Genomic DNA, 13095 nt, shown 5'->3' with positions numbered 1-13095 from the left:
AAACTTTTGACCCCAATTTTTCCTCCTCTTCTGCAGCTATCTCGCTCTCATCTGTCCCAGCCCAGTGAGATATCTGCCCCTCTCGAAACGAAAAATTGATTTGAACAATGTGTATATCTCTTGCCATCGCGATGATCATTTTCGCAAATTTCATAATTAGAGAAGATGCCAGCACAAGACCTGAAATGCAATTGTGGCTTTATGATGTTTCCAAAGAGGGAGTGAAAAGATAAATCCAATAGGCTCCCACTCAAGACTAATAGGGCCGTAAAATATGCAAATCATTCATTAGCGTTATAGAGCAACCAAAGCAGCCAAAAGTCTTTGTTGGAGGCAACACTTAAAGTTAGACTCCCCCTCTCTCTTCATACACTCCTTTCCTCCAGTGTAAGGATGTTACCACGGGCTCTGTGTCCCTCGGTAAATTCATTTATACGCATTATGCTTATAGGCAACGCCAAGCAAACGTGTCATTAACGTGAAGGCGCGTGTGCGCGCGGTACCGTGGATGTGTGAGTGGTTTCCCTCTCTCCATACAGCAGGGTGACAGTGAACTTGGCCTAAAGCGAGCTCTGCTGGTGGCTCTGAGAGGATGCAGATTTATCTTGGTGCTGTGGCTGACCTCCAGATGAACCTACAGCGCTCCTCTCTCTCTTTCTCCCTCTGCCTGGCAGTATGCCGCACATGGGGCCCTGTCGAAATTTCTCCATTTGAAATATTGGCAAGGGTTTTAATTTCCAAATAGCCGCACTCTCAGAGTGTCCTGTTGTATTTTCAGCGTGTCGAAAATCCAACTGGAAAGAGTATAAATCCCGTGTTTTGTTACGATGGTGACTTCGTTACGAAACAACGCGTAAAAATTGTTCAACAACAAACAGATGGGTATCAGCAGTATGGTTTCAATTATTCTCCTATTTTGAAACCCCAAAATGGTATTATTATTTGTTGGATTATTAAAAAAGAAAGAAAAAATAAATAAATTTCGGGAGTTCCTCCTCATCTGGCCAGAATTTTCAAAAGGAGGCCAGATTTTAAATTCCACTCCAGCATTGGTGAAAAGGGATTTAAAAAGCTATTTAAAGTGATGAATACATTTATTTATTGGCAGAAATAACATGTAATTATTTTAGACGGAGTGGTGTAGGCCTCTGAACCCAATATAAAACTTGCTATTTAGGTTGGCTGACGGACAATATTGCAAATCCGCCCAGGCAACAACTTTAGGAAAGCTGGATGGATATTTGCAGGTTTGTTTGTTGCCAAAAACTCACACGATTCAAACAGCGATACCCACCCAAAAAAGTTGGATGTTTTCATATTTGGCCTGGAAATTTCAAATTGGAAACGGCGCATGAAGTCACACACTCTTTGGTTAAAAAAAAAACCACACAGGGGTGTAAAAAGAAAAACACCAACGCGTCCAAAAAATGAGTTTAAAAAATAGATATACATATTCCCCATTATCAGTCCATGATTTTAAGGGATCAGGGTCCACTGGTGGCCGCTTTCGCCCCGGCACTGATCGGACAAGAGGTCACCACAAAGCGAGAGTGACTTTTAAGAGGTCATCTGAACTTTTCAACCCCAAACACAAAACGATGGGCTGACACAAAACGGAATTCCTTTTCAAACGTCTCCCTGCTGCTGTTTGTTCCCATGTTGTGTTTACTTGACACTGTTTACAGCCCATCCTAAAACCATAAGCAGTGCCAACATGTGGAGCGCAGCGCTCAGCAAAACAACTGCAACTTTTTTTTCCCCAGGATCATGGACCTCCAACTTCCAAAAGTCATCAGCACATACAGAACCCAATCAAACGTCGCTAGCTGTAAAGCTGTAGGCCTGCATTAGCGCTTAACTTTATCAAGGAAATCTCCACACTCCACACATCCCTTGGAAACTTTCTGGTTCACGGTCTGTGAATCCTCCAATGTAATAAAACGACAACAACTAGAAGTTTGTGGGGGTGGAAATGGACACAGAGATAATTATCCAACATGTAAAAATGGATTATGAGTTACACCACAGATGGAGGGAAACAAGTTACACGGGGAAGGAAGCAATTAAATAGCCATGAGCCGGACCCAACCCTGCGCAACATCTGCCGAGACCAGTATTCAGCGCTGCACAACTGACAAATTAGTGTAATGGACTAATAGGGACAGATAGAGGGAGCGAATACAATAATATGGCTGTTTAACACAGGCTGGCTGTTCTCGGGCTACCGGATAGTCTGCAGAAACTTACCCAGAGACGCGGTCCTCTTCCTGGAGAGCGTCCGGTCCATGCTGAGGCAGACTGAGCAATAGAGACGGGCTGTACCGGTCAAGTAACACTTACAGCCTGCAAAGAGAGAGTCAGACGAAGCCTCGCCGTCAGTGCGATTATATGTTATGTGCAATATACTGTCAACTCCCCAAAACCATAAAACTTACTTTAATGGCTACCACGTGACCGTTTATGGCCAGTGAGCCTATCTGGCCGCGCTCCGGATGATTTTTACGATCTAATTCATAGACAAAACCCCCCATTCATTTAGCACCCAAATGTCAGAGAGCCAGAATCGGCCCTAATAAAGTTTACAGCTTGAAAAGTCGAGCTGATTCTCCGGGAATAGCCCAGGAGTCTGTGCGCAAAGGGGACGCCCGGCCACTGGAGCCGGTGAGTGGCCAAGGACCCCAAAGCCCCCCGCTCCATATGCAGCAAGGTGAGTAAAACATGAAGCTTTCATTCAAGGGGACCTGTTGGATTCAAGGATTTTAACTCGAGTAAACAATTATTGTCAGCTCATACAGGTGACCTCAAGATTTTAGACCAGACAACAAACTCTGACTCCTCTCTTCCATGACGCAGCGTGGCGAAGGCGTAAACGGATCTTTGGATATATATTTTTTTGTTTTACAAAAACGTACACTGTGATGTTGCCGTTCCAGTAGAAATTTTATTATAATGGCCATCATCATCGTCATCATCATCATCATCATCATCATCATCATCATCATCATTATTATTATTATTATAGTATATTCTTGACTTCCAGTCTTTGAAAAACATTTACAAAAAGCTAATCACGATGGAGTTATACACAGAGGCAATGAAATTTACTGTGGGGACCCTCCACATAAAAACAGCTAAAGAAAACAAAGACAAAACACATTTTTTTACTAAGATGTTGCGCCCAGGTGAAAAACACAAACAGAAGCTCCTGCAAGAAAAAAAAAAGATGCAAGGCACAGCTACTGTACATACAAGACTGAGTCGGCACTTCTGTCCATACATGTGTTCACAACGCACACAATAACCATACAAGGCTCACTGCTGGCTCTACTTTTGGAAGCAAGTTATCTGACAAGTTGGTACAATACATCAAACAAATAAATACATACATATACAGTACATACATAGAAAACGAAGGCTAAACACCAAGGCAGCTCAACCTCAACCCTCTATTCATTAGGCTGGTATTGTTCTGAGTGCATCACACAACTTTTTACTGGGTTTATTTGCGGTAGGTAGGTAGCATTTCAAGCTTTGACGTTTTTATTTTTTCGTCTGAACAAGAAATAATTTAAACAAACATTTATTTTGTTGCTTTTTCTACTAAATCTAGACAGAACTGTACATAATGCATTTTTTTACTCACATAAGCATTACCACGGTGGAAATAAAAAGGAAATAATATTAAGGAATATAATGGGACGGTTGTTGGACATACAGTGGAGCTCAGGTGGGGTGTCCCCTTCCCCGCGCACAGCCCCGGTCACAAGTCTCTGCGCTTTTTTGAAGTAGGAGGAAGGGGAAGTTGATATGACAATCTTTGTTTTATTTTTTTGTATATAGTGCTCGCTATGAGGGGCAGATGAGTTGAATATCAAGGCCTGTAGCCTCCCCCGCCTGCAGCCGCCATGTTCATGCTCTTCAGCTTGTTGTCTTTCTTCCACTTCATCCTGCGGTTCTGAAACCAGATTTTGATCTGTCTCTCTGAGAGGCAGAGGGCATGGGCTATCTCGATCCTCCGCCTGCGGGTCAGGTACCGGTTGAAGTGGAACTCCTTCTCGAGCTCCAGGGTCTGGTACCGGGTGTATGCAGTCCTGGCTCTCTTTCCCTCTGGTCCTGACAAATCTTGTACAGAAAGACAAAGAGGACAATACATGAGATACAGCGGATTTAATTATGATAATAAAAAAAAGATGCAGTCAGTGCAGGAACTTTTTTGGCTACATATCTGGCATTTTTTTCCCCATATTGTCTGTTTGGTTTCTGCACACGAAGTTGGCACAAGGCTAAGTTTTACACGAGGCTTAAAAGATCACCAAATTATTCCAAACAACCAAACAAAGTAAGAAACACACCTTTTCAACTGCACCTTGCGAAAAGGAATTTACATACTAAGCTGATATAAAATTGTGGCCATTTGATCTTAAAAATACAGTATAATAAAGAATATCCTGTAGATATATAATAAATGTTCAACTAACTTAAACCTCATATGATAATATGTTAGAGTACGCCGTACCTGGTCTGTGTTGACAGCACTATAGGCTAATACACCAAACAGGTGAGAGGCGCATATTGCGCCGTGAGCCCCTTTGCAAAGTAAATATATTTAGTACTAAAATGGTCTTATTCAGGCCTGTTCTGCTTGTAGTTTAAAAGTCTGAATACATATAAACATGATTACACCTTATCCAAACAACAACATTACGCCAGGTCTCCAAAATCAATACAAGATCATAAAAAAAGCAGTTTACCATGATTTATATGTAGTTTTCTCATCCACGGATATATCTGAGGCTGTGTTGACTCCGTGACATTTTGTGGAGTTGTTGGTGCGCTTCCCGCAGGCTTCTCTTCCTCGAGGGGAGAAGCTTTGGACACACAGTCCCGACTGAGCAGCAGCGTGCCTCCGTTCGAGCTCGAGCACGGGGTAGAGCACGGGGTCGTTATAGAGTTTTTCACGGCTCGGTGTTGAGACTGAGTCTCGGTGACCGGGGACGAGCTGGCGACCGAGGAGCACGGTAGAGGGTCAGGTGTTGGCGATAGAGACGATGTCCCGGTGCTGCTGGCGGACTGGGTGTACCTGACCGGCTCCACCGAGGGTGTTGTCGCCGCTGAGGAGTAGCCCGGTGTCCGCTCGTTGCCCACAAAGTGTCCGGTACTCGTCCGCCCGACTGTTAGGTCCATCCCGTTGTAGCCATAGCCATACCTGCTGGAATGCATGGCTGTTGAGTCTCTGTATTGCTCGTTTGCCGTATTATGGTCTCCATAATTATGTAACTGGAAGTCCGCGCCATTGGGATAGCGACCGCAGAATGAGTTCACAAAATAGGAGCTCATTTGTTGACAATTCCACCGTTTGCTCGTTGTAGGTATTGTTGTTGTTTTTTTATTGTTTTAGAGGTAAAATAGCATAAACCTGTGTGCTTGATTTGTGGCTCTTATGGTTTAGCGCGTCCTATAGCACCCTTGCACAATTTATGATGAATTATGGAAATGAGTGGGACCATGGACTTGATTCTCTCTTACGTAGGCACCCAAATATGGGGTACGGCGGAGTATCACGTGCTTTTGTTGACCAGTCGTAAATCCTGCTTGGTGACCTCCAGAGGTAAACTCGTGCACGGAGGAAATACTGGGTGGGATGTGAAGGGCGCGCGCCTCCATGCGCTCGTGGCTAGGGCAAGCTCTGAGCCACGGTTTGGGTGTTTTGAATTGTCGTGGTGCGCCATCCTCTGGCTCAACTGTTGCACTGCCTGTCTGCGGTGCTTTCTGAGGCGTGGGCTCCACACGGGGTCATTCAGAGGTTAACGACCATTGCGGCAAAAACCAACGGGCTCCTAAACAATATAACAAGTGACATGCTGAGAGTGCAATCTCTGCGAGGATAGTGTACAGAAATAATTCGATCAGAATCTGTTATGCATGTTATGATAGGCGATGAGTGCAAATAGTGTGCGCACTTAATAGAATAAAAGCCCATTTAAAGCAGGACTGCTTTTTCACAGTTTTTCTTATGATCATAAAACAGCTGAAGGTCCGTCAACGTGGGGAAAGACTGATGAATAAATGTTTTGCGTAAAGATAAAATCCAAGCATCACATTGTCGGATAATAACACAGATTCCCATTCAAGGCCTGTCTTTTAACAGTGAAGAATTGATAACTTTAAATATAAGCTACATATGAAGACACGTTACTGTCAACTTTACACTTGTTAAAATATAACGATTTACACACTCAGCCCTCAGATGATTTTATTAGCTCGTCGCATGTAACCCGACTTTATTACGCCTCCGTTTTAAGGCGAATCATCGTTCACATTGACTTTTAAATAGTCAATATATTATCAAATTGCATTTGTATTATTTGTATGTTTGTGAGGTATCAACACAAGATCGAGAGCAACATAAAATCCCTTTTCTATAAGCAGCTACCCAGCGTGGAGTTTTGTACAGTCACTCTGCAATTTAAAGACACAAAAGAGACGAAATTCACAAATATTGAAAAAAGAAATATTCGAGCGATTATTGGATAAAATGAAACCAATCCATTTGAAATGTTTAATGTAAAATAACCACAATGTTCAGACAATAATTCATATTTTTAGTTTCTGCATTGTGCTGTGAGTTATTTGTATTCACTGGGTTACAAAGCAGTAGCGTCCTTTGTTTTTACTTTTATTTTATCTTCCACTTTTTGAAAAATAAAAATATTAGCCTCGACTATTGTGTGTGATATAACAGTTTTAGAAAAGTAAAACGATTGTCTGATGGATGGATGAAGTACAATGCAGCACAGACAAAGTAAAAACGATTGATTCTCGCTTTTAAAAACTACTTAAGCATTTTAGTTTTAAGGGGAAACGTTGCCTGCGAAACAAAAAAAAAACTCTCTCCACCTTTGACTGTAATCTGGCCAATGCACTTATTAAAAAGTGTAAATCAACTATCCACTGTTCATGTTACTTCTGAGCAGGAATAGAAAAACTGGAGACCCGCAGAGAGCCCGGCACAGACTCTACAGAGGCATGACGCCTCGTCCTGCGCTCTCCGTTTGGTTTTCTCCTTGTGGAATTTTTATGGCACCTTCGAGTCTCCAAGGCAGCGACTTGTCCTCTGCTTTCCCCCACGTGCTATTTCCCCAGAGCAGCCCCTTTACCCAGCACAAGCCCAATCATGTGTTACTGACAAAAACAGCGAGATACAGATTATTTATTCGGTCCCAGGTATGTGCGCCCTTTGCGGTAACAGACCCTCAGCCAGAAGGCACGATGTGAGGAAGGGTGAACACCGGGCTCCCACATCCAGTGGGCCCACACTAAGAGAAGACCTACGCTCTGTGTGTGTGTGTGTGTGTGTGTGTGTGTGTGTGTGTGTGTGTGTGTGTGTGTGTGTGTGTGTGTGTGTGTGTGTGTGTGTTGGCTAAACAGTCATGCTCCAGCAGCTGATTTATGGCTGGCCAATGGCAACAAAGTTCCCACGAAAATTATTTCCCCCGAGTCGAGCCAGGGACACACCCAGGAACTAAATAAGGACCAAAAGAAAGGAGATGAAAGAACTGAGTGCGCACTGGTGTCAAACATGTCGAGCTGGGAGCAAGGGGGCCACTGCTGCAGGAAAACAGGAGGGCAGTGCACTCTGCAGGCACCCTCACACATTGGCACTCGTGAGTCTAAGAGAATACATTTAAAATCTTATATCTTAATCCAAGAATATCATTACACACGACTAGAACGTCTAAAACTCACAGTGGTCACAATAAGGATAGTTATGACATTTTATGAAATGCATAAGCGGCACAATTCTCAACCAAATAGCAGCAGACGCACTCTTTCCATCAGAAAGAACAGCAGTCAAAACATACACAGCAACGTTAATGTGAAACATATTTTTGCACAAAAAGCCGGAGTAGATTAATGTCATAAGCAGGTATGGGACATGCAAAATTAAAAACTGACACAATATTGGATACATGTGACTGTACATTCCCTTTTGCACGAGTGATATCTTGCAAAAACATCTGCTTTGCATTCAAGTCTTCAGAAGTTGGTTGCTCCACCGACGCATAATTTATTGCACGAAACAAATCACTGCAGTGTCTCAACACAGGCTCCCTAAGTGCATGTTTAGCAACACCGTTAACAACATCGACGTGTGAAAACAGAGTATAAATAATAAAATATTTTACTTTTCTAAATTCAATTGATAATTACATTCTTGCTGCTCAATTAAAGGTCATCCTGACGTAAAAACAACCCTGCTTTGTTCACTGAAAAATAGCCTGTTTATCAATCAGCGCACGATGATTCGAGGCCTGCGTGTATTCATACGCAGCACACAAAAATTTAAAGCATTATGCATGGACACACAGGTAGAAATAGAGGTCGACATGTCTGTCCAATGTGCACCGCAGGACATTTGCAGCAAAAACAGACCGAGCTGCAACCACAAATACCCCCACTGTCTCCACAGGAGGGCGTCAAAGAGCTCATCTTTTGGCCACCATCCACCCAATGAATTTTGCAGCCGAAAGCCCATCCCCATTCAAATCCAACAACAAACAAATAATATCTTGACAACATGCAAAAGCCAGCAGCACTGTTGTCACAGGTTATCTCATGCGGACTGATGACACTGACCACGCAGCATATGCCTTTTAAATCACAATAAAATAAACTGGAACAGGAAACCATTTCTCCCACATGATTTTAAACCTCTGGATATCTACACAGGAAGCAAATAAGGTGCAATGCTTTGACAAAGAACTGGTTATTGTTTGACTTGTTTGTCATGCAAATTCATAACAGGGCAAACACATAGACAAGTTTCAATTGCCTTACCTCGTGATGGCTTGTAAACAGGGGAGCTGAGGGGAGGGAGTTGGCAGGTGCAGACGGACAGTGACGGAGGGAGTATCCAGCTGAGTCCCCGGACGGAAACTGGGGCTCCCGGGGGGTCAGTGACGCACCAGGGCTCCTTCCACTCATCTTGCCCAAACGTGTCAGGAGACTCGACGGCAGGGCACCCAAACGATCCAGTCATATCCTAAAGGCAATCTCCTGCGCGTCGAGCCTCTGCCTCACCGAGAGAAAACTCCAGAAAAGGTGTAAAAATGTAGAAGGTCGGTGGTGGGAAACAGCCGCGTGGAAGCTCGAGACCGTTAAATGAAAGGCTGCTCTATTCTGCTATTGGAAATTATATATAAAAAGTTCATGTTCACGGCTCCCTACCACGTGACGAGCTGCGGCCAATGGGAAGCCGAGCCGGGTCGTAAAGTTGTATTGCTATGTTGTAAATTTTCATAAACAACAACGGATTTATGACCCAGCGCTGGAGGGAGAGATGGGGAGAAAGGGGAGGGAGAGAGATGGGGGGAGAGACAGAGAAGGAAGGGGGCAGGTCACCGTCAGGCGCCATCTTACAGAGGACAGAGGGAATGTAGAGTTCAACAGTAATTTCCCTTCATGTGCAGCCTGCCCCATCTCGCATCCTCATAGTTCACATTCCCCAACTTAAGTGTTTACCTAACACTCATAATGGAGCGCGACATGTTTCATTACATGCAACCTAATATCGGCCACAGTCAACAGCACTTATGGGTGCCTGTGAGCAACATAATATTACTCAACCGGCGCGTTATTATGACTGTGGATATTATGATGACTGTTGTGGTTGCACAATATTAAATTCGCAAATATTACATGCAAACAAATACACAGATAAAAGCTATTTTTTTATTCAACCATTATATTTTAATTTACAGCTTTAAGACATTCCCAGAGGTTTAAGACTGTCTTTATATTTATTTGCTCACATGTTGCTTGTACTTCACATTGAAAACGTGCGCACTAAATCTACCACAAGGTTTGCACATTTTAGCTTTTTACACGAACACAAAAAAAGCAATGCTTTGATATTAAAAATGTTAAATAAAAGTGCATGCGTTTATTGCTGACATTCACAAACACGTATGAAATTTGGAGCCTGACAATTTATCTAAAAGGAAATAGGCAACAACATTTTTACAGTACACGACTGAGACTTCAAAACATTTACGTCAGAGTATTCCTGTTTACATTAGATATGAGCAAGTTGGCTTTCTGGGAATCTGAGGTAGGTTACATAAGATCATCCGAAACTACTAAACAAATGTTTAACCTGGGATGTATAGAGGGGAAAATAAGTATCGAAAACAGGCATGTTAACATTATAAGTGCTAAGCAATTATATCTTGAATAAAAATAATAATACAGCGGGTCACCTACTGAAGCAGCTAAATCACAGTTGGAGGCATTTAACTAAAAAAACATTCACTTTTAATTAGCCTGAACTCAAAATAAGGCACATTTACGCAGGACGGTGTCTTTGTTCCCTTTAGAAAATACAATCGTCTGTGGTGCAGAATTACTCGAATAGGTAAAATACATTTAATTTACGCTGAATTCTTTGTGTCAGTGTTTAATATTAGCAGGTAAATATTAGGTAGTTTTTCGTTAAGGAATGTTGATTCAGTAGTACAATCAGGTTAAATTAAACACTATCGTATTGCATGTATAAAAATATAGTTTGGATAGGTAGTTGATGTCGCTCTTTGATGCGGAGCCTTTGTGTGTATTTAGGGTTTGAATATGAACACAGACCTACAGCCTGCTGTTAAATGCTTATTACATAATTGCCTTCAGCTGTCATTCAATTAGTCAGCCTACAAAGCTTTTAGTGCATGAATGGTATGTGAGAAACATCTCAGGTATATCTCTAATTCACACTAAACAGTGTTTTTCTTCCATTTAATTCTCTGCCCGTGTCTTTCGTTACTTTGCAGCTGTTTCTGACTCCAAAGCGCCGTTCCCGGTGTCTCCAGCTTCGGGCTCTCCGGCCTCTGACACCGCCTGAATGTCACCGTCCTTTCCCCTCGGTTCCTCCTTGTGGTCTTTCTTCCACTTCATCCTGCGGTTCTGAAACCAGATTTTAATCTGTCTCTCTGAGAGGCAGAGGGTATGCGCAATCTCGATCCTCCTCCTGCGGGTCAGGTACCGGTTGAAGTGGAACTCCTTCTCCAGCTCCAGGGTCTGGTACCGGGAGTAGGTCTGCCGCCCCCGCTTTCGGTTTGGATCTGTGGAAGATAAGATGCGCCAGCTCTGTATAATCTGCAAAAAAGGGTTTTTTTTTCTGCATGCATGAAATGTGATACTCCATAAACCATTAATTAAAGTGGTGTTGAAATTGATGCTGACAATAAAAACTTATAGCTGGAATCATTTTGAGACCCATTAATCTATTTGTGATAGCGCAGTTAATTGTGGCTCATGTTTTTTTTACATCACCACTACACGCACACACACACTCTTACACAACACACTCAAGTCTGCAGGGGAAAGGTTTTCTTTTTTCTAAGTTCACTGCATCTATTTAAAGTCGTCCTGCTGGGATGTTTGGCTCATGCCTCCTTTGATACTCTGCATGCCTTTCCAATTAAAAGCCAGCGATGCTCTGCGCACCGAAGGAGCCATAAGTAATTAGATTACAGCCCCAAACACCTTCTCCCTCAAAATTATAACACATGCCAATGTTTCAAATTGCTTGCATTCTAAATCCATTTGACTTCTTTATGTAGCCGACAATACTGGTGCATATTGATCCAGCAATGTGAACGAACGGGTTTCAGAAAATACCAGAGCCTCTGCAGTGCAGACCCAATTAGAAAGGAGCTGCAGAGTGCAAGAGAACTGATTTACACAACAGGCCGGTCTTTTTTTTTTTTTTTTTACAACCACAAAGGGGAGAAGAGGCTATAAGAGTAATAGGAGTGCAGAGAAAACCCCCAGCGGCAAGGTCTCTGCGTACTGAACACACAGAAGCGCTGGCCAAATGAATTTATGGCTGCAGAACTCATTAGTTGCGCAATAAAAGTTTTACGATTCTTTCCATGCAACACCAATGGCTTCACGAAATTAATTGAACCACTAACGGCCAATGTAAGTATCCCAATGTTTTGTAGAAGCATTGACCTGGGGGCTTTGAAATAGCACATAAGAGACAGTATTAGCACATACCTGATGCTCTCATCCAGGGGTACATCCGGTATTGTTTGTCCGGCGGCGAGGTAAGGGGTCCCGGCTCCGGGTGGTAGCAGCTGTCGGTGAACAGGCGGCTCTGGTCAAACAGGCTGCAGTGCAGTGTGTGCGCGTCCTGCCCCTGGCCATAGCCCGAGGTAAACATGGGTCTGCTCTGGTACACTGCATTATTGACGCTGTAAACTCCTGATAGAGATGGTGCAAACGCGATGGCCGCAGCCGTCCGAGCCGAGGCATAGTCCTCTCCACTGGGTCCAATACTGCAAGACGCCCGCTCCACGTTTGGGAAGAGAGAACTACCCGCCGTATATTTGCTAAGAAGACCATCCACATAATAAGAACTCATATTTTTTTCCTCTCTGATTTGTTGGCCCAGAATCCTCAGTGTCGTTTTTACGAGGTAGCGTGATATATGACAGCAATACACCCTAGATTTACACCAAACCCCATTTTTACTCCGGACCAAAGAACTCATCCACGTGACTCGGGCCTGGCCGCTCTCATCCAATCAGCACGCAGACACGGATTTCATTATGGCGCAGGACTGCAGAGTGGGATTAACACTTCACACACACAGACACATACACACATGTGAGAACACACCACAGACATTCACACAATCCCAGTGATCTAGAGGTCATTTAGGAGAGGCTGTATAAGGTCATGGCTTTATAGGACGTCTCTCACTGCTGCTTTACGAATAATCATCTGTTTTAAAAAGCTTTATTTATTTATTATTTCTATTTTATGTAGCTTCGCAGAATACCTCCAAACTACTAAATAAAGTTCTACATTCACTCAACCATGGACTACACAAATATATAGCACATAAAATGGGCTGTAACAGATGGAACTAAAAATATAATATATATATATATATATATAATATATATATATATATATATATATATATATATATATATATATATATATATATATATATATATATATATATAACTATATATATATATATATATAGTTATATATCTATTTTGCATATTAGCAAGATGTGTAGAAACATTG

At 42.7% G+C, this 13095-nt stretch overlaps 2 protein-coding genes across 2 annotated transcripts; both read right to left on the bottom strand.

The window, feature by feature from the left end:
- Positions 1 to 3857: 3857 nt before the first annotated feature.
- hoxa5a (homeobox A5a) lies at positions 3858 to 7123 on the bottom strand. The gene is made up of 2 exons (XM_049603106.1): positions 4752 to 7123; positions 3858 to 4122 (listed from the first exon to the last, which is right to left on the bottom strand). Exons 1-2 carry the CDS (start codon positions 5335 to 5337, stop codon positions 3872 to 3874), a joined length of 837 nt encoding a protein of 278 aa, XP_049459063.1. The 5' UTR covers positions 5338 to 7123; the 3' UTR covers positions 3858 to 3871.
- A 2341-nt stretch (positions 7124 to 9464) lies between these two features.
- LOC125905220 (homeobox protein Hox-A7-like) lies at positions 9465 to 12930 on the bottom strand. Its single transcript, XM_049603108.1, has 2 exons — positions 12052 to 12930; positions 9465 to 11111 (listed from the first exon to the last, which is right to left on the bottom strand). Exons 1-2 carry the CDS (start codon positions 12545 to 12547, stop codon positions 10810 to 10812), a joined length of 798 nt encoding a protein of 265 aa, XP_049459065.1. The 5' UTR covers positions 12548 to 12930; the 3' UTR covers positions 9465 to 10809.
- Between the last annotated feature and the right edge of the window lie 165 nt (positions 12931 to 13095).

Source organism: Epinephelus fuscoguttatus, linkage group LG17, assembly GCF_011397635.1.
Source record: "Epinephelus fuscoguttatus linkage group LG17, E.fuscoguttatus.final_Chr_v1".
NCBI lineage: Eukaryota > Metazoa > Chordata > Actinopteri > Perciformes > Serranidae > Epinephelus > Epinephelus fuscoguttatus.
Note: the sequence above shows the minus strand (reverse complement) of the source record. Positions and strands in the feature narration are given on the sequence as shown.

Excerpts from the sequence above, each read along its gene's own strand:
- hoxa5a (XM_049603106.1), bottom strand. The coding sequence starts at position 5,337 with ATGAGCTCCTATTTTGTGAACTCATTCTGCGGTCGCTATCCCAATGGC. Across the intron at positions 4,123-4,751 it reads AAAACTACATATAAATCATG|ATTTGTCAGGACCAGAGGGA; the intron begins GTAAACTGCTTT and ends TTTCTGTACAAG.
- LOC125905220 (XM_049603108.1), bottom strand. The coding sequence starts at position 12,547 with ATGAGTTCTTTGGTCCGGAGTAAAAATGGGGTTTGGTGTAAATCTAGG. Across the intron at positions 11,112-12,051 it reads CCCCTGGATGAGAGCATCAG|ATCCAAACCGAAAGCGGGGG; the intron begins GTATGTGCTAAT and ends TATCTTCCACAG.